This window comes from Lissotriton helveticus, chromosome 6 (genome assembly GCF_964261635.1).
Source record: "Lissotriton helveticus chromosome 6, aLisHel1.1, whole genome shotgun sequence".
Lineage (NCBI taxonomy): Eukaryota > Metazoa > Chordata > Amphibia > Caudata > Salamandridae > Lissotriton > Lissotriton helveticus.
The window spans coordinates 11,437,996-11,460,056 of NC_136067.1; the positions used below are offsets into that span (position 1 = coordinate 11,437,996).

The window sequence follows — 22,061 nt, forward strand, 5'->3', positions numbered from 1 at the left end:
TCCTGGCGTTATTTCAGAATTTGTATCTCACTGTCAACTATCAGAAGTCCTTCCTCGTCCCGAGCCAACAAAGAATTTTCTTAGACGTTAACCTCAATACCATCAACAAAGCTTATCTGTCTCTGGATAGACCACAGCAGTTGTCAAACCTGGCATTAGCAATCTCACGAAGAAAGTCCGTTTCAGTGCAGATTATCAAAGCAATCCTTGGCATGATGTCCTCCGCCATAAACCTAGTCTCACTGGCCCAACTAAAGAGGAGGCCTCTGCAGGAAGAAATTCAGTTACAATGCGTCCAGTTGACCGGCTCATTTAACAACTCCATATATGTCACCCTTGGAATGCAAGAAACGTTGACTTGGTGGTCCCAACTGCCTCATTTATCAAAAGATCTCACATTTCTGACTTCAACACCAGATTACATTATCACCACCAGCGCCTCTCTAGAGGCCTGGGGAGGCCATTTACAGGACCTCCGGATTCAAGGGAGGTGGTCACAATCCCAGAAATGACTCCACATCAACCTTTTGGACTTAAAAGAGATTTTTCTCACTCTCCAAGCATTCCTTCCACGTATAGCAAGCACTTCCGTACTGGTTCGAACAGACAACACGACCAGCATGTTCTATATCAACAAACAAGGCGGCACAAAACCTCCTCCTCTTTCTCAGAAAGCTCAAGCACTTAAGAGATGGTTAGAGAGGCACCAAATCACCCTGAAAGTAATGCATTTTCCAGGGATCAACAACGCGCCAGCAGACACGCTCAGCAGAACCATGGACAGTTGCCACAAATGGGAACCAGATGACCAAGTGCTAGAGGGGATTTTTGCACATTGGGGCACACCAGTACTTGACCTTTTTGCAACCAACAAGAACGCAAAATGCAGACTTTATGCTAGTCGATACCCACTCCCAGGGTCATGCGGAAATGCCCTTTCAATGAGATGGTCAGGGCTTTATGCCTACGGTTACTCTCCCCCCACACCTCCCACCCCCCTTCCATCCCGAGGATTCTCACCAAATAAAAGCTGGAAGCATGTCGCCTCATCCTCATAGCTCCCCAGTGGCCCAGACAACACTGGTTCACTGTTTTTCTCCTACTTTCCAAAGTCCATCCCATCCGGCTTCGCAAGAAACTCAACCTTCTCATGAAGAACGGAGGTCAAATTCTTCACCCCAAGCCGGCATCTCTTCAATTGCTTGCACGGCTCCTGAATGCCATGAAAACTGCAATCTATATATTTCTTAAGAATGTAGAGACATTCTGGCCAAAGCCAGAGCCGACTTCACGAACAAGACATACAAGCTGAAGTGGAAGAGGATCTGCTTGTGTTGCAAAGCCTCCAATATTCATCCTTGAGAATCATCACCGGAAACGGTTCTTCCATACTCACTATCTCGAGCCCGTTCAGGTTCGGTGCATTCTTGAATTAAGGTTCATCTCGCAGCAATATCCAGATTCATGCGTTCCTCTAATTCGATTTCTCTTTGTTCATCCAGAATAATCAAACCATGTGGTTCTCTCCCAACTCATAAAATCGCCCTTTTGAGCCGATCCTTCGGGCAGAACTCAAGTTCTTTACTTTTTCTTTTTTGCAGAGTTTTATATAGCGCGATCTTGACCCGAACCGGGTATCAGAGCGCTTTACATAGCACCAGTTACGTTGGAAAGTTGCTCTCCTACTGGCGGAAACGTCAACCAGAAGGGTTAGTGAGCTTCAGGCCTTCACTACTCAGGAACCTTTCCTCCAGTTTACTGATGAGTATGTTATGCTTCGCACAAACCCTAAATTTATACCCAAGGTGCCATCACAGTTTCACCTAAATAAACCAATTATTTTCCGTAACTTTTTTCCATATCCAGAATCACCAGCTGAACAGTCTCTTCAAACCTTGGACCTCAAGAGGTGTCTTAAATTCTATTTACAAAGAACTATGCAATTCAGAAAGTCTGATCAGCTGTTTATCTCGTATGGTCTCCCTAATAAGGGGTCCACTGTCACTGAAGCTACTGTTTCCAGATGGATAGCTACTACAAATGTGCTCTGTCATTGTAAGGCTGAGAAACCCCTCCCCTCCAAACCAAGAGCACACTCGGCAAGGGCAGTTTCTACTTCTGCTGCCCTGTTTGCCGGCGTTCCACTGGACAGAAATTGCAGAGGAGCCACAAGAATAACGCTCATACATTTACTCAACACTGCTTCTTGAAATCGGGCCACAGCTGTGATCCTGCTTTTAAGCCTTTTATTCCGCTGACTTGAGCCTTCGAAACTGTAAGTGATTTGGCTCTATTTATAATATTTAATCATTTACATTGTTGTATTCATATTTCACAAATTGATGTATGACATATAAAACTGATATCCACCATCCACAAGGGTACATGTACGTGAAAAAATGATGTATATCTATACAGTTATGGACTGCTTGCTATTCGGATTCAAGCAGGTGAATCTATGAAAAATACTCCGATACTGGATAAGAAAACAAGTTACTTACCTGTAACTAGAGTTATCCAGTATTGGTATCTTTCATAGATTCACATGCGACCCACCCTCCTCCCCGGAGAGGCTCCCCTCATAGATCGGGATGTTTTATTCCCACTTGTGCTTGAAAATCTGAGGGATTCAGCCTCTGTCTGGAGTGTTCTAGAGGGTACTGTCGTCTGATTGGCTATATGTCAACTTTGGTCCCTTTTTAAAAATAAAAAGGACCTAGATAGGCTATAAGAGTGTCTTCTAATGCCATATTGTACAAGTCTTCCTGCTCACTATGATACCATGGGACTCCCACTTCGACGCAAGGAATTATTTGAGTATGTAAATCTATGAAAGATATCACTACTGGAGGGAAGTAACTTATTTTCTTTTACTTTCATGTCTAGCGCTGTATTTGACTGTTAGACCTAGCCTTTAGCAATGCTGCTGTTCGCTTTGATTATGAACCCCCACCTGTCTGCAGGTCAGAACATGTACGGCTTGGAGCACTCGAAGCCCCGGAGGTTGCAGTGGACGTGGCTGGGACACGCAGAGCTGCAGTACGCCGGATGGACTCTCCATACCTCTACCCTGCAGATGTACATTTTGCTTCACTTCAATCACCAAGAGGTAGGCTGAGCATCGGAGGTGCTCGGTTGAGTTACATAGGACTAGTCACGTCAGCCGGCAGTGACAGGAACCATTGGAAATCGGGGGCATGGGACTGAAAGTTGGGGAAGGGGGCTTATATGTACAGTAATTTGAAAGTAACTTGGTTCGACGTTGTATGAACCATTGGCTGTGAACTCTGCAAGCTTTGGGAAAGTGGTTTAACTTGTACATGATTTCATAGGGGCTTTATCGTTGGCATCTGTAAGTCTTCTATCCACTTCTCTGAATTGCCGGCGTATGAGGAATATAGTGCCACCTTGTGACGTACGAAGGTGTACTCAAGAGGCCAGAGATACATGGGCAGGGCTCGCTCCCTTGCACAAATACATCCCCTGCTTGCTTCCCCACGAGATCCCTATTTTACTCCAACCAGAGCAGGTAGAGATCTACTCTATGTTCTGTTCCATAGTGCAATTAAAGGTGCATTTTTGTGACTGTAAGCGCTCTGCTCTCTGTTGTGTGTCACACCTTTCTTACACACACAGTGTTAAGAAGAATTTAGCACCAAATAGCTAGTGGCTCTAGTAACAATGGGGTGGTTGTGGGAACTTTTTCCAGAGTCCTGGACCAATCTGGGCTTAATGGTCTCCGTTTCTACCACCACCTCATACTGCTATGCGGGCACTCCCTCTCCCCACCCATTTCTCCAGACCACCCTGCTCTCTATACACCCCAGGGGGTCACCACATTCATACTGAGAGGTGTAGGGGGATACCATCGACGCTCCTCCTTAAAAGGATCCCAGGAACACCCATGATGCTGACCCACCAGAGGACACCTATCCCGACCTGTACCCTGCTCGTTCCTCCCCTCCTAATGACTCCGCGTCCTACCAAAACTTATTGGTAGGGCTACCTCCTTCCACAAGGTGAATCTCCTCACTGAGCCTTTAGAGGAGGACTTCCTTTTGAGACCCTGTCCTCCACCCACCGCTCAGCTCAGTACCTCCCCATGCTTAAAGGCATTCTTCGTCACACCCCGGACCTCGTTCACTAGCCCGTCCGTGCCAGTCATTACACCTAGGTTGGATTAAAAAATCCAAAGTTTCTCCTACTAAGCTTCCTAACATTCGTAGCCAGCTGCCACTCGACTCTCTAGTGCTAAAAGTGCTAAAATTCAGACTACTGGTGATGCCCGTCCACCAGAAAAATAAAGTAAACGGATAGATGCTTCAGGTAAGAGGGTAGCTGCGCAAATGGCCAACCTATGGCAGATTGCCAAATCCATTGGGCTTCTCTCTAGGTATGACCCCGCCCATTGAGATGAAATGAAGGGGCTCCTCCAGCATCTCCCAGAGGAGCACAGCAAAAGGGGTTATGAGATTATCTCTAAAGGAAAGCAGGTGTCCAACACCACCATCTGCTGCGCACTAGATGCCACGGACACTGTTGCAAGTGGGGGTCAACTCCAGTGTCGCCCTGCGCAGGCATGTGTGGCTCCATAGCTCTGGCTTCAAGCCCAAAGGCCTGCAAAGATGCTCAACCTGCCCTGCAATGGCCAGCATCTGTTTGTGTTTGGACAGCAGGTTGACCAGAATTTGGAAAAGAAATAAGAAAGATACGGAGACTGTGATGGGCGGCCTTTAAGCACCTACTCCACGCTGCTCTTTTTGTTGCACGTCCTATGTCGGATGCGCAAAGACAGCTCCCAACGCCCCAATATATCCGTCTTCAAGCACAAAGTCCTGCAAAGTTGCTCAACCTGCCCTGCAATGGCCAGCATCTGTTTGGACAGCAGGTTGACCAGAATTTGGAAAAAAATAAGAAAGATACGGAGACTGTGATGGGCGGCCTTTAAGCGCCTACTCCACGCAGCTCTTTTTGCTGCACGTCCTATGTCCTACCACGGATGCTCAAAGACCGCCCCGACGCTCCTCTATATCCGGCTTCAAGCACAAAGTCCTGCAAAATTGCTCAACCTGCCCTTTAATGGGCAAAATCTGTTTGGACAGCAGGTTGACCAGATGTTGGAAAAAAATCAAGATACGGAGGCTACCATGGGTTCCCTTCAAGCGCCTCACCCAAGCGGCTCTTTTCGCCACACGTCCTACGATAGAGCTCTCCACCCTCAATCCCCCCTGATAACCCGGTCGCCAGTGTTCTTTCCCCAAAACTAGGCAACTGGTCACTTGATCACCACATGACCAGGCCTTTAGCACCTCTGTAAGTCCCTAGTAAGTGGTACCCTATGTCATAGGTACTAAAAATGGTCGATAAGAGCTGTAGCATATCTTGGGCCACTCTAAATGACCCAGCACCAAACTCATACAGACTGCCACTGCAGGCTGAGTTCCCTAACACTCCATGTAATATTTGTAGGTCACCCCTTACAGCCCTAAAGTAGGGTGCATTAAATAACATGTGAGCACCTATCTGCATGAGCAGATACGCCCCGGTGCTGGCCAGTTCCATTTCTGACAGTACAAGTGAGCAGGGAAGCCATCTTGAGGTATGTACTGGGCACTGGTCAAAGCTAGTTCCCCCAGGTCCATAATGGCTTCACTGAAACCACCTTGTATTAATAATCCCACTCTGATTCCAGTGATGGTTCTGTTAATGTGGTACCCAGAGGGTACCTTAGAGGTACCCCTGGACCCTGCTAGACTTCTAGTGTGCTGGCTGATTGGTCCAGTCCAGCTTGCCACCACAGATGAGCTTCTGGCCCCCTAGGAGGTGAGAGCCCTGCTCTCAGAGGACAGAAACAATGCCTGCTCAGAGGAGGAGTGTAATCCCCTCCTCCCCAGGATGGCTGGTAAATCAGCAGATCAAGGCAAGAGGGGTGGGGTTGGCAGAGGTGGGCAAACCTCCTGAGCTGGCTAATGTTTCACACCTGTCCTCCCATTGAAAAGGAGGGGAGACAGGAATGGGGCCTAAGATGGAAGCGTTTTAAACTGCCTCAACCATATTTTTAAAAGGTTCGCTAGCGTGGCACATAGCTGGTTTGTGGCAGATAGTTTAGTAATAGCAGGAGGGGTGGTTAAGCTCATTACTGTCTGGAACAGTTCTCACAAGGAACTGGAGGCAGCTTTTATCTTTTCCTCAAAGTAACTGCATTTCTCTGAATTTATCCGATTTTTATATTCTTGGATAATAAGTTTATTTTTAGCTCATTCCTCTGTAGCACAATTTCTTCTCCAAATTCTTTCTTGCTGACGGCAACATTTGTTTAGGTCCTTGAGCTTGGTTGATTACCAGGGTGCCATATGCAATGCTTGTTTCCGGTCCAGGGAAGACATGGCTTGGCAGTTCGGGCTGGACTGTTCCCATAAGGCACAGGGTCAGACTAATTTGCATATGGCCATGTCTGAACTGGGGTGGCTGAGTGAGCTAAAGAATGGTGATGGATTAAACCCAGATCAGTTGACTGGGGGTGAGTGTTTGATTTACTCAAACGCTCCGTCCGTCATCCCCTTTTGTATCCCCCCTTTTGTATCGCCCTAAAGGCATGCTTTGTCACACCCCGGACTTCTTTCACTAACCCGTCCATGCTAGTTTCATTACACCTAGGTTGGTTTAAAAAATCCAAAGTTTCTCCTACTAAGCTTCCTAACATTCGTAACCAGCTGCCACTCGACTCTCTAGTGGTCACTCCTGTATGTAAAAGTGCTCAAATTCAGACTACTGGTGATGCCCGTCCACCAGATAAATAAAGTAAACAAATAGATGCTTCAGGTAAGAGGGTAGCTGCGCAAATGGCCAACCTATGGCAGATTAGCAATTCCATTGGGCTTCTCCCTAGGTATGACCCCGCCCATTGAGATGAAAGGAAGGGGCTCCTCCAACATCTCCCAGAGGAGCACAGCAAAAGGGGTTATGAGATTATCTCTGAAGGAAAGCAAATGTCCAACACCAGCATTTGCTGCGCACTAGATGCCAAGGACACTGTTGCAAGGGGGAGTCAACTCCAGTGTCGCCCTGCGCAGGCATTCCTGGCTCCATAGCTCTGGCTTCAAGCCCAAAGTCCTGCAAAGATGCTCGACCTGCCCTGCAATGGCCAGCATCTGTTCGGACAGCAGGTTGACCAGATGTTTGAAAAAATAAAGAAAGATATCAAGACTGTGATGTGCGCCTACTCCACGCGACTCTTTTTGCTGCACGTCCTATGTCCTACCACAGAGGCTCAAAAACCGCCCCAAACCCCCACGCTCCACTATATCCGGCTTCAAGCACAAAGTCCTGCAAAATTGCTCAACCTGCCCTTTAATGAGCAAAATCTGTTTGGACAGCAGGTTGGCCAGATATTGGAAAAAATAAAGATACGGAGGCTGCGATGGGTTCCCTTCAAGCGCCTCACCCAAGCGGCTCTTTTCGCCACACGTCCTACGATAGAGGCTCCTCACCCTCAATCCCCCTGCTAACCAGGCCCCGGGGCCAGTGTTCTTTCCCCAAAACTAGACGGCTGCTCACTTGATCACTAAATGACCAGGCCTTTAGCACCTCTGTAAGTCCCTAGTAAGTGGTACATCTGGTACCTTACGTCATAGGTACTAAAGATGGTTGATAAGAGCTGTAGCATCTCTAAATGACCCAGCACCAAACTCATACAGACTGCCACTGCAGGCTGAGGGATAAGGTGCACCAAAAACTGAAAGCAACATATGGCACACGCTTGCGTACCATGTTCCCTAACACTCCATGTAATATTTGTAAGTCACCCCAACAGCAAACCATACAGCCCTAAAGTAGGGTGCATTATATAGCATGTGAGGCCCTTTCTGCATGAGCAGATACGCCCCGGTGCTGGCCAGTTCAATTACTGACATTACAAGTGAGCAGGGAAGCCATCTTGAGGTATGTACTGGGCATTGGTTAAAGCTAGTTCCCTCAGGTCCATAATGGCTTCACTGAAACCACCTTGTCTTAATAAACCCACACTGATTCCAGTGATGGGTCTGTTAATGTGAAACCAGAGGGTACCTTAGAGGTACCCCTGGACCCTGCTAGACTTCTAGTGTGCTGGCTGATTGGTCCAGTCCAGCCTGCCACCACAGACGAGCTTCTGCCCCCTAGGAGGCGAGAGCCCTGCTCTCAGAGGACAGAAAGAATGCCTGCACTGTGGAGGAGTGTAATCCCCTCCTCCCCAGGATGGCTGGTAAATCGGCAGATCAAGGCAGGAGGCTTCAAAGGCCTCTTCTCCCTTTGATATGTGACCCAAGGCTTCCTCGGACAGAGAAAATGCCACCCCCTGCCCTGGGCCTCTCTGGCACCACGATAGGCGGGAAAATAATCCATGCAGGAGGCGTGTTTCACTGCCAGGCAGGACACATCGCTAGGGTGACCAAGCCTGAAGTAAACATACATTTTGAAATTCCACCATCTTGTGTGTGGCGGATTTAGAAACTCTGGGACCGGGTGATGCCCACGCCCCACTCTCCAAAGGAAGTGGTCATCTAGGGGCTGTAGTGATGCCATGGTTAAGTAGCCCATTGGCTGCGACCCTTCACTCCCCTTAATGCTAAATTGAGTATTTAGGGTGCCCCCTGATAGTAGAATGACAGATTTAGCCGAACACAAAAGGAGTGGACCTTCATGGACCAACTGACTCGTTTGACATGGCAGAAAATGCCAAATGCCCAAACTTCGCCTTCAGGTCCCAACACCTGCAGTCCAGGGGCAATGCACTATGCACAGGTTAATCAGGGATATTTCCTTACGCTTTTCCTCCTCTCCCATTACTTCTGTTTGTGGTTCAGAGGCTTCGGCAGACGTCTCACACCCTCATCCTAGTGGCTCCCACCTGGGCACCCCAACCATGGTTCACTACCCTCCTCTTAATCTCAGTGGTTCCGCACAAGGGGCTCCCTAACAGGCCGAAGCGTCTCATGCAAAACCAGGGAGAAATCAGGCACCCAGACCCCAGGTCTCTCAATCTTATGCTCTGCCTCTTGAAGTCCTAGACTTTTTGTACCTTAATCTTCATCCCGAATGCATGAGCATTCTTGAAGAAGCATGCAGGCCTACTTCTAGTGCCTGTTACTCTGCCAAGTGGAAGAGATTTGTCTAATATTTTCATTCAAAACACATTGACCCCTTAGCAGTCTAAGTGCAAGATAATGTCTGCTACCTACTTCACTTCCAAGCTTGTGGTTTTGCTTTCACATCCATACGACTACACTCAGCTGCTGTAATCGCCTAACTTCAGAACAGTCAACATGTTCCCTCTGCAGAATTCCAGTAAATAAAGTTTTATGGATGGTCTTGAGTCATTCCTACTTGGGTCTCACCCGCTCCGACATGGAACCTCATTGTTGTGTTTACAAGACTCATGGGTCCCTCCATTCGAACCCCTCCTGGTTCTCTCTTGGAATGTAGCAGTTCTAGTTGCCATCACTGCACTCAGGCGTGTCAGTGAGCTTCAGGCGCTAACCTTAGAAGAACCTTTCTTTCAGAGAGACAGGGGTAGGGTTGTCCTTCTCTCCAAATCCAGATTTCTCCCTTAGGTGGTATCACAGTTCTATCGCAATCAATCCATTTAACTTCCTGCTCAACCTGATACAGTTGCGGACGGGCTCTCCAGTCTTTAGAGGCACCATGTTGACAGAACTAAACCATATAGGGAGACGCAACAGCTCATGTTGCCTTCTTCACACCTCACAAAGGGAAGGCCTTGTCTAAATCAGGCAGCGCAAGATGGATTGTAAAATGCATCTAGAAATGCTATGCGAAAGCCTAACGTACCTTACCCGTTCCTCATAAAGCCCACTCCAATCGGAAAAAAGGAGCCTCTATGGCCTTCCTGGAAAACATCCCTATAGGTGACATCTGTAAGCAGCTACCTGGTCCACACCATTTACCCGGTAAGCATCTATGTGTGGCAAGTAGTGCTGTAGCTTCACATGCACCCACCCTCCTGTGGCTTTTGCAGTCATCTCCCTCTTTCTTTGCATTGACATCTTTCTATACAACACTTGGCTTCACATTCCATCCTCGCCTGCTTGTAGGAAAACAATCTAACAATGGAGTCGAGGACCATGCATAATACCAGCAAGAGGGAGTAGTCGCAGTACCTCGTGACTCGAAATACTTTTTTGAAGTAAAACAACTTGAACACATCCGGCCCGACACTAGATTGCAGGAGTATGCACAGCACGTGAATCTACAGCACCACATGCCACCAACATGCTTACTCTGTAAATAACATTCTCCTTATGGCTCCCGCCTTTTTGGCAAAAATTTGGACTTTGCTGTCTAATGCTTTAAACAATAAACTGCCACAATTCAGCCTTTGGGCCTGGCCAGCACTACAATTTCAGCAACATTGCCACAAATTCATAGGCAATTTCTGTGGCACGCTATTTTGGAGAGGACCGCCATTTCCCCCTGTCAGCCTCATAGCAAGTTTTCTTTGACCTTACGGAGGGCTCTGTGGTTCCAGTGAATCTAAAGGTCCACATCAACAGTCCTTGTCTTCCTCCTCTCAGCCACCCACAGCTAAACTGTTGGTCTGCTCTTGAGGGAACAGAACAGGTACAGCTTGTGTTGGAGAACGGTGTCCTACCGCTTCATGAGCAGTCAATCACTGTAGGCCGCTGAGTCCTACAACTTCTTTGCAGAAGCTATGCTGCTCTCTTTCACAACTTCCTGCCGTGAATTTTTCCTCCTCTCTTAATCTCCAAAGTTTAAGCTTTATCTTCCGATCAGGGGTTGCTTCACTGTTAATAAAAAGGTACGGTGGAACTAGTGCCGGCATCAGAGATGGGCCAGGGATGCTTCACTCAATGTGGAGAAGTGTGGCTCAGTGGTTAGAGCGGCAGACCCTGATGCAGAGGTCTGGCCCGGGACCAGGGTTCAATTCCCCGCCTCGGCGGGTCTTGGGCTCAAAATTCCACGGACCTGATAATTCTCACCTCGGTGCCTATTCCAATCATGGAGTTCCACGCTGCAACTCTGGGCAATAGCTTGCTTAATCTCCACAACGGCCCCCACAACGCTAAGGATGCCTGGCCTCCACCTTGGGGGTGCCCAGGAGTGGATACCTCACAGGGAAAGCCAGGAAGGGTTCCACAGCGGTATTCGTACAAGTGCCTTGAGACCCTTGCGGGTGAGTAGTGCGCTATACAAGTATCAATTTACGTTTACGTTCCTTGATCCCAACTAAGACTGGTACGTCCAACCCTCTTAAAGACTGCTTTACCGAGGGGGAACTCAACACTGTTCCTCACGGCCTTTGCGCATCTCCTACAGATTCAGGCCAGGTTCCAAATGTTACAAACCCACCGCCTGGGAGGCTCTGTGCTGGTATTGATTCAAGAGATGAGGAATCCGCATTTAGACGTATCCATCAGAAGGACAAGTTACTTACCTTTGGGAACGAACTACTGTTGGACACGGTCTACTTGTAGTTTCCTCACTGAACATCCCCCCCCCCCCCCACCTGCCTTCTCGTTATGGGATTGGTCCTGCGTATTTCAAAATAAGGTTTTAATTTAGAGTCCAGCACTGTTTGTTATATCAGCCTTATCAGATTCATGTCTTCCTCCAGGAGTGTTAGAAAAAGACGAGGACCTGGCATCAGTGCAGTGGGATGGTGCCTTTCAGGACATCCCTGATGCATATCTGGGGTGAACCCCAAACTCTGTGCAGAACTCTGGCATTGCTTAGTTGTGCAGAGAGCTGTTACAGTTTCTGCATCCAGCCTGGAGCCTGGCATTATTCAAGAAGTGAGGAATCTGCCAGTAGCTCGAGTATCCGCCTGAAAGATCATTACAGATGGTAAGTATCGTTCTCCTTCAAAGTTAAAACATTGATTGGACATTATTTGCCATGTTTTGCTCACAAAAGTGTGCCTCTCTCGTCCCTTTGGCACTGTAGGAAATGCCGGTACTGCAATCTGTCACTTGAAAAATGAAAGTCCTCTGTGTGGTCTTGTGTTTCCCTCCAAGTGCTAATGTTTATCATCTCGTGAGAGCCATAACCTTACTTTTTCTTTGGTTCCAGGTGGTGAGTTTGGAATCCCTGCTTCAGTCCACCGGCCTCTCTCCAGCGCTCCTAAATCATGCCCTGAAACCTCTGACGGAAACAAAAGGAGTCCTCGTCAAGACTGAGAGCGAAGAGCCCTCCGAAGGAGGTATGTGTCGTAGCCTTCAGTTCTCATACAGCATTGGTAACGGGACACAGAGTTTGTCTTGAAGTGCAGTATTCAACAGTGTGGCTAAAACATTGTGTTGATGAATTCTCATGTCACTCTACTTTTTAGTTAAATTTAGGCGTGTGTACTTACTCTGCAAACTGATTTTGATGTGCTCTTAACATTCAAGTATGCAAACCTGATGGCCAGCGTAGCATGGCTTTGATAATCCCTCTGAAGCCGTTCAGTTCTATAAGTGGGGACCGTCCTTAAGCCACAATTTCCATTTGATTTGTGCCTCGGTTAGGATGTGTACCTATCACCCAGTTTTCTGTGCTTTGGTTTTCAGCTATTTTGCGTTTGAGCGAAGAGTATGCCAGAGAGAGTGGAGATCAGCAGTCGGTACTGTGGCTCCTTCCGAAACAGACTTACCTGAACGTCGAAAATGACGAGGGCAGTACCTTGGAACGGAAGCGTAACATCATCTGCTGCCTGATCATCCAGATCATGAAGGAGGAAAAGGAAATGCACATGGACAACCTGGTGTTTAGGGTAAGAGAGAGAGATGGAGGGGACACATCCTAGAGCCGACCTAGATATGATCTGTTTTCAGTCATCATCAAGCATGGTATTTAGGAATAAAGTAACATTAGGCAACGTTTTTATGGTGCGATATGCATGCGGCGCAAAACAGTGCAAATGTGCAGGAGAAACCTAAAGTTTTATTTTTTGGGTTGGAGTGTACTGAATAGATTACATAGAGTGGAAGACCTGCATTCAGCCCTGCCAAGTAGCACGCAACAGGCGTTTGATAAACGCATTTCAGTGTGGTGGTCCGCATCACTGCACTGAAATGCAGTCACGCTTTATAGCTTTATGTTCATTGACCCTCTTCACTCCTACCTAGGGTGTTGCTGTTTGTGTTGTCCTTGGTCCAGAAGGGCCTGGCGTTGGGCACTTTATTAATTTATTTATTTATTTATCTGGTTATATAGCGCAGGAATTCGACCCCCGTAGGGGTATCTCCGCGCTTATGTTCTTACCATAAACCAAAAGCCAGAGACCAATAAACAAACAAGAAAGATGCAGGGTTTAGATTGTTAGGAACAAGTGTGTCTTTAGGGATTTCCTGAAGGCTCCCAGGTTAGAGTTTTGTCTCAGGGTGAGGGGTAAGGTGTTCCAGAGAGTGGGACCCCTATAAGAGAGTGCTCGACCACCCTGCCTTTCCCTTTTGATCCGCGGGACTTGAAGCAACAATTGGTTCCTAGAGCGCAAAGAGCGACCTGGCTCGTAGGGTTTACATTTTTCGGTCAAGTATTTTGGACCAGTACCAAACAGGCATTTATGGATTACGCAACAAATTTTGAACTTGACCCGCTGGCGGATGGGCAGCCAGTGGAGTTTGTTCAAAAGAGGGCGAGAGGGGAATCTGGCTGGGACGTTAAGCACCAGTCTAGCTGCCGTGTTCTGGGCTACCTGTAGTCTGCCAAGTTGTTCCTCGTTGGCAGAGAAAAGAAGCCCTTTGCAGTAATCTAACATGCTGATCACAAGCGTTTGAACCAGTGTTTTCCTGTGGCTATCTGCTAGATACGGAAATACACGCCTCAGGAGCCCAATGACCCTAAAACAAGATCCCGTTACCTGAGTTACGTGATTTTAAAAGCAGTGACTGGTCAAGCCGTACTCCAAGATTTTTCACTACCTGTTTGGGGCAAGGAGCAGGTCCTACATCCAGAGGCCACCAGTCGGGTGACCAGAGGAGAGAGGCTTCTCCGAAAAGCATGACCTTCGTCTTGCCCACATTACATTGTAGGCACTGCCGCACTACTGTGGCCACTTGGAAAGGTGCTGCATAGCAAGACTTGCGGGCAAGTTAGAGAGCTCCCAAACGGTGGCTTGGGTCGCAAGGGGTCGTAGAGCAGGGGTGCACAGCTGGTGCGTCAGGACCTGGGCCCTGGAGGCTCGGGAGCAGAGTGGTTAGGTCGGCTGGGTGCGCGAAGTTGCACCTCGTAGTCAGGGACAAACAGCTTGCAGGGAAAAAATCACGGCAGCTGGGCCACTCTTGAAGTGGGTCTCAATGATGCTGGCGTCCCTCAGAGTTTGGACTGGACACTCATGGTTGCAAGGTGTTCGGTATCCTGGGGTTGGTGCTGCACGGCTCCGGTTGGCCCTGGTGTCTTCACACTCAGTGGGGAGACAGATCTGACCTTTCAGAACACGAGTACCTTCTCCTGGTTGCCTGCAGCATCGGTCAGGTTGGGGAGTTGCCAGGCGATGGGCTGGCCTCTGCTTGTCGGTGCCTACAGACTGCAGGGGAGAAGATCCTCTACTCCAAGGGAGACTTTCGGTGTTTGTTGAACTGGCAGGCTACCCAAAGCTGTGGTAGTTCTCCAGCTTGTCCCTTTATCACTTTTGTAGAGTGAGATTGAGGACGGCAGGGTTTCACGCCAAAGTTTTGCTGCAGTTCTCGCCAGGCCGTGACTCTTCTTTGTCCTTCTTCCTGTTGATCCATCGAATCATAGTCTTCGGATCATGGATGCCGCTTAAATACTCAATTTAGGGATGTTGTGGTGAGTGACCGGTAATAGCTGATGGGCTGTATACATATAGGGTCTCTACAACCTCTATATGACCACTTCCTGTGGAAAGGGGGCATAACGCTGACCCTAGAATGCGAATTCCATCCAAAACAACATGGAACGAATCTGATAAGTGGGGTCCACATGTTCATGCCCACCCCAGGGGTGGTGCTGGCTGAATGTGGGTGCACCTTCTAATCTTACTAAGTTTCCCGCCTGTCTTGTCGCTCAGGGGTCACAACAGGAGGGTGAGTGTCCCTACTACCTTGAGAGGCCCGGGGGGGTCACATAACAAAGGAGGCAGGCCATAGACGCTTCCCGACTTGGAATATCCATCTTGCTTGTATGAGGTGTGATCACCTCTGCCCACAGCAGGCTCTGTTCCCAGCCTCTGTAAGCGTGGGTCTCACCTCAGGAGGTCAGAAAACTGTCCATGGTGGCTAGCTGGTCGAGACCAGTCAGTCAACACACTAGTAGTCAGTAGGTTTTCAGGGGACCTCTTTAAGGGCCCCTCTGTGTGCATGTATTAATAAATCCAGCACTTGCATCAGTGTGGGTTTATTAAGACGAGGTGTTTGGTACCAAACCTTGGGTTACAGTAAAGCCTCCGTGTAGCTGGAGTACTCGTAAGGACTAGTCCAAGTACTCGTTATGGTGTCCTGTTCACTTGTAATATCTAAAGTCTTGCTTAGATACTACAGGGACACTCGTTGAGATATTTCCATACATTGGGTATAGTGCACCCTCCCCTCAGGCTTTGAGGCCTGCTGTAGAGGTGTCTTACGTATGCTGCATACAGTGTTTTGCTAGCATGGCGCACAGGGATGTGTGCCATGTCGAGACTTCAGTTTCTCTGCACCAAGACATGCAGACTGCAATGGCCGCTCGCAGGAGCTTGGTGAGGGGTACCTTAGGGTGGCACAATTCTTTCTGTAGCCGTTAGGGGCCCTGTTTAGGCCTATTGCCCAAGGTACCAAAGGTACTATTTGCTGGGGACTTGCAAGGTGCCCAAAGGGGTGCCAATGGTGGAACGAAAGGTACAGTTTAGGGAACGAACACTGGTGCTAGTGACCTGGTTAGCAGGAACCCAGCACATGTTCGGTCATAGTTGCACCAGATACCAGGCCAAAAGTGGGGGGTAACCATTTCAAAAGAGGCACTTTCCTACAGATACATTACAATCATTCATGTGTGAGTTCACTGCAGTGTCCACCACCTGGGTCCATTTCCTTTGAGCTAATAAGAATCTGTTTGCCTGGTTGTAGCTTAGGAAACATTTATTAGTGACTGCACTAATTTGGGGTTTGAGGGAGGCCTAAAAGACAAGATAAAGACTAGGGGCCAGATGTAGGACACCAAATACCGGTCGGTAACGGCCGATTTCAGCCGTTACCGACCGGTATTTGGTGTTTGACATGTAGGGGGCCTTATATTTACATAATCGGTAAATTTACCGATTCTGTAAAATACCGAACCGGTAAATACAGATGTAGGTGGCACTTCAAACAGTGCCACAGGCCATTACCGATTCGTTATTTACCATGTAATACTATTGCATGGTAAATAACGAATTCCTGTGTACATGCACATCTGTGAGGCATGTATGTGTCACATGGCACACAGGCCAGAAACAGGGGTGCAACAGGGTGTCAAAGTGACACCCTGTCCCCCTTGGCAATTCGTTAATTTTACCGATTCTGTAATTACCGAATCGGTATTTGCCAATAAATCCTATGGGCTTCAAGGCCCATAGGAATCAATGACAAATACTGATTCGGTAAATACAGAATCCTACCGATTCAGTATTTTTTACCGAATAATTACCTACATTAGATTTACCGATTCATGAATACCGAATCAGTAAAATTCGGTATTTATGAATCGGTAAATCTAATTTACCTACATCTAGCCCTAGGTATTTACCCTGGATACCGGGACACGCTCTCAGCCAGTGATGGAAAAGTATAGTCAAGGATTGTGAAGCATGTCTGTTCTTGATACCAAAAATGATCAGCAAAATTTCAGTTGATGGTAGTTTTGTGATAGCCTGACTTGAATGTCTTGCTGTACAGATGTACAGTTGCTTTGGGGCTGAGCATTTATGTACATTTGGTTGCCGCCTGCCTAAGATTGAATGTAAACCTTGAGGTTCTTGCAGAGTTTGAACTGATGTCTTTGTAAATGTTGAACCAGGCAGGTGAGAGGGTGAACCCCTGTGGCACTCTGTCTTAATGCAGTTCGAGGAGAGTGCACAGATCCGAGTTTCACCGGTCTATGGTCTGATAACAAAGAGTGGAACCATTGTATGGTAGAGGGTGCACCTATGAACGCTGTGAAGAAATAATGCAGCGGGATCGTGAGACCCATGGTGTTGAAGGAGTCCGATAAATCACCGCTACTTAATTCATAACATAAAGGTTATCCTCACAGAAGCCTAAAAGGGCAGGTTCCGTCCAAGCTGCTTGTCTGAATCCAGTATGGGTGGGAGATAGAGTATTGTTTTCATTGGAAAAACCTTCAAGTTGGGACTAGATTACTTTCTCTACTTCAGCCAGCAATAGGAAAGGTGGTAACGCAGCAGAAGTTGGAAAGATCACTTACTGAGGGATGAGATTTTTGAGCAGGAGGGAAATGTATCTTCCTCAAGGACAGATGCTAAAGCAAACTTTTAAATTTAAAGTTTCCTGAATGTTTTATGAGAGGAGCAAACCAGAGTGCTTCTTGTTTCAAGATCCATGCTGGAGCAGGTTCGCACACAGCATCAGGGGCTTTCAGTTTGTATAGTCAAGAAAGGATAGCGTTAGTTGCCGGTTGTAAGATGAGTTATTGCTGTTGTCACTGCTTGCTGTGGCTTTTTACCAGTCGCAGCCAGGAAGACTCTTGTTTTATTGAGTTTATCAACAATAAATGTATTGAGATTGTTGCGTAAGCCTTGGGATGTGTCCGAACTAGAGGTTGGGTAGATCGCGCATACTGGGAAAGAGCAGCTGTTTTGTTCCCTTCGCGTCATCTCATACTCCCTGTGTAATTGCTTTGCTTTTCTGATGGCATCTTGTATAACTCCCTAAACCTACTTGTTCTTTCTTGGCAGTGTGGCTTCTGCCTTCATTTCCTTTAGTTTGACTGCTCCATGGGCATCTTGCCGCTGCCGTCTGAAAGAAGGAAGAGTACCTAAGATGATTTACAGTTTTAAGCGATTTTCCGAAAGCCATGTACTTGGATTGGTTTCTCAAATTCCAAGGCATTTGATTCCAGAGGCGAGATGTCACATTGGTGAAGCTTCCGCTTCCCTAAGTGGCTTAATTAGTCAGTCGAACTGACACATTCTTGGCTACGACTGATCTTTGGGCATATACCTGATTTAACTTTTCAGGAATTGAGGGCCATTTTGATGAAGCGTTTTATATGCTATAGAGAGTGCTTTAAAAGAATCTCTCTGTTTTTTATGGGGAGGCAATGAGGCTCTTCCCTGTCCTTAGAGACTGACTGAATTTTTTTGATATTTTTAAGGACCCGGACTGCTGCATTTTCAGTCTCTGCAATCTATCCAGATGCGCTTCTGAGCCCCCCATAGAGACCACTGCAATATTCTAACTTGGATAGTGTCGGGGAGGTGATCACAGATTTTTGCCGATCGTGGGGTAAGAAAGAGAGAATTGACTTCAAAAATTTAGAACAAAGAAGCAGAAGGAAGTAGGATGGCAAGTCTGTTCTCTAAAAGAGGGATTACTATCTAAAATGATTCCTAGAGCTGAGGGATTGTAGCCACCAGGACACATTCCAGAAGGAAGTATCCCATCCAAAATGGACCACCTCTGTCCTTTTCTGAATTTATTTCAGACAATGAGAGCTCACCCAGCTAACTCTGGCCCTCATACAGTTGTTGAACCGCAGGGCAACGTGTTCTATATATCGCAGGGTCTTCTACGACAATCTAGGTGTCATCCGTGTAGGAGACTGTGGACAAAAACAGTAGGATCTTATTAGGTCCAGCAGAGGAGCTACATATATATTAAATAATGTAGGACTCAACGAGGAACCTTGCGGCACTCCACAGGGGAGAACAAATGATTTCATACAGCAGCCTTGCTGGACGGGGACCCATAGGGGGTCGTCCAGATTTAGTAATGTTTATCAGTTCAGTCACGTGTCCCGTCGTGATGAAAGGGAGCTCTTATAAAGTGGGGTGCCTGCGGTCAGGTAAAGTTGCAACTTGAAATGCGAGCTCACTCTCTATGAAGATAAAAACATTTTAAACTGCCTCAACCATGTTTTTAAAAGGTTCGCTAGCGTGGCACATAGCTGGTTTGTGGCAGGTATTTTAGTAATAGCAGGAGGGGTGGTAAAACTCAGTACTATCTGGAACAGTTCTCACAAGGAACTGGAGGCAGCTTTTATCTTTTCCTCAAAGTAACTGCATTTCTCTGAATTTATCCGATTTTTATATTCTTGGATAATAAGTTTATTTTTAGCTCATTCCTCTGTAGCATAATTTCTTCTCCAAATTCTTTCTTGCTGACGGAAACATTTCTTTAGGTCCCTTTTTCTTTTTTCTTTGCTGAGTTTTATATAGCGCGAACTAGAACCGAACCGAATCAGTTATCAGAGCGCTTTACATAGCACCAGTTACGTTACATGAGGACACACTTTCATTTTAGGCACGGGGAGATTAAGTGATTTGCCCAGAATCACAGGGGTTTTTGGCGTCGTTACCGAGACAATGCCAATAAATGGCCCCGCCGAACGGCGGGGCCATTTATTGGCAGTTTTTGCAGATGGAGCATGTCTAACAGCTGCTTCCTGAAACCAAATAAAATAACTGGAGGCGCCAGCATTTAGGTCGTCGGAGAAAACCGGTCGAGTCATTTTAAGAGTAGTTATCAGAACTGTTTTGTTAACTTTACTCCAGGGCCTAACTAATTTGGTTTGAGTAGGTTGTTTCAAGGGTCCTTTAGTACTACTAAAAGTTATGTTATGTTATGTTATGTTATTTCGGTTCTTCTATAGCGCAACAGCTACTCCAGAAGGAGTGTCCCGGCGCTTTGGCGAAGGAAACCTTCAAAACGGCAACACAACACGACCGCAAAGGAAAATGGCAAGCCTATCTGGTAAAAAGCCAAGTTTTTAAAGCCTTTCTAAAGGACAAAAGACAGGGAATCTGTCTGAGGAAAAGCGGGAGCTCATTCCATGCACGGGGAGCCAAATGGTGAAAAGAGCGACCGCCCTGTCTAGCTCGTTTGATGGCCGGGACTACCATTTTAGACAGGGAAGCAGACCGTAAGGCTCTGTTTGGTTTATAGAGAGCCAAACGTTTCCTCATGTATCTGGGACCAATGGCATGAAGAGCTTTGAAAGTCAGCGTCAGGCTCTTAAACTGAACTCTCTTGGCTATGGGAAGCCAATGCAGCTCTTGCAGCAGTACAGAGGCACTTGCACGTCTAGGGAGCCCGTAGATGGCGCGGGCTGCTGAATTTTGGACTACTTGAATCCGCCTCACCAGGTACTTGGGAAGCCCCAGATAGAGGGCATTCGCGTAGTCCAATCTGGACCCTACAAGTGCTTGAACAATGATCCGTCTGTGTTTGATGGATATCAGGGGCAAAAATTTTCTAAGCATCCGAAGGATGCCAAAACATTTCCCCGAAAGGCTAGATATTTGGGGCCCATAAGAAAGATCATTGTCAATCATAATACCCAAATTTTTGGCTTTTACGCTTGCCTTAGCAGGTGGAAACAAATCCTGAGGCCACCAACTTTTCCAATCTGGCTCAGAAGCAAAACCAAAAAAAAGCAGCTCCGATTTATCGGAGTTGCATTTTAGACCATGCTCCCTGAACCAGCCGAAGACCGCCTCTAAACAGCTTCTGATGCGGCTCCCGTCAAACACCTCGTTCCTGTTATGGGTAAACAGGAGTTGGGTGTCGTCGGCATAGGACACGATCTGGGCGCCGAAGGACTCCGCTACCTCTGCAAGGGGGGCCAAAAAGATGTTAAAAAGCAGGGGGCTAAGAATAGACCCCTGGGGGACTCCCACTTCCAGAGGTGCTATAACTGCGGAGTGAGGAGGCGCCCAGATCGTTTGTCGGCGGTCGGCTAAGAAGGATTTAAGCCAGTTCCACACCGTCCCCCGCAGACCACATTCCCAGAGACGTATTAGGAGGGTTTCATGGGGAACGGTGTCGAACGCCGCCGACAAGTCCAACATGACCAACATGGCCTTTCCTCCCGCATCCAACACCTCTCTGATGGCGACAGTGACTTCGAGCAACGCGGTCTCCGTGCTGTAGTTTGCACGAAAACCGGATTGGGTATTGTGCAACAGATCGTTCTCTTCGATGTAGTCCGAGATCGCTCTGTGCACATGTCTTTCTGCCACCTTCGCCAAGGCAGGAAGGAGAGATATAGGCCGATAATTGGCATGAACAGTGGAGTCTAAAGTTGTTTTTTTTAGGAGTGGCAAAATAAGCGCACCTTTCCAAGCCGAGGGAACCACACCGGAAGACAGAGAAGCATTAAGAATGGAGTTGATAGGACCATTTAAGACTGGGGCTATTTTCTTAAGACAGGAGACCGGGCAAGGGTCCAAAGGTGAGCCAGACTTTAGCCCAGTAAGAAGGGCTAACGAAGAATCAGGGCTTAGCGGGGGAAATTCGCAAAGAGTGGGGGGCCACAGCTGGGTTAGTGAGGGAAAGAGCACCCGTTTGATCCACCTTAGTACCATTGGAGTAACTGGCAAGGGACTCTTGAATAATCGTTATTTTGTTAACGAAATAGTGTGCCAATTCCGTCAGCCAAGATTATGAATGGGATTGAGCCAAGGTACTCAGGGACGGCGCAGTAAAATCCTTAACAATTTTGAAAATTTCCCTACTTGTGTTTCCCGCATCGTCAGTACGACGTTCCAGATAAAGTTTTTTCTCATTCCAAATCAATTTGTGGTAGGATCTAGTCAGAGTTTTAAATGTGGCTTTTGCCGAAGGGTTGTAGTCCTTCCGCCAAGCTCTTTCGGCTCTCTTGCAATTTTGGCGAGCTTCCCTGAGCTGGGAAGTAAACCAAGGGGCGGAAAGCCTCTTATTACCCACCTTAGTCATTTTCTCAGGAACGAGAGCTGCCAATCTTGCCGTGAGCCAGTCGGTGAAATAGACTAGATCATCTTCTACGTTGCCCGATAAAATACAGGGTGCAGCTTCCATCGCCTGTAATAGGCTCTCATTAGAGAGAAGATGAAAAGGTCGGGACACACGCTTAGAAGAACTCACAAATTT

The 22,061-nt window shown here is 47.4% G+C and overlaps 1 protein-coding gene across 4 annotated transcripts in view; it reads left to right on the top strand.

The window, feature by feature from the left end:
• Positions 1-22,061, top strand: part of LOC144762134 (cullin-9-like) — a 518,599-nt gene that overhangs the window by 356,489 nt on the left and 140,049 nt on the right. For all 4 annotated transcript variants that reach the window (XM_078647278.1, XM_078647280.1, XM_078647277.1 and 1 more), the window contains 3 exons: positions 2,964-3,109; positions 12,088-12,217; positions 12,567-12,769. In XM_078647278.1, coding sequence (XP_078503404.1) covers positions 2,964-3,109; positions 12,088-12,217; positions 12,567-12,769 — 479 coding nt within the window. The remainder of the gene's footprint in view (positions 1-2,963; positions 3,110-12,087; positions 12,218-12,566; positions 12,770-22,061) is intronic.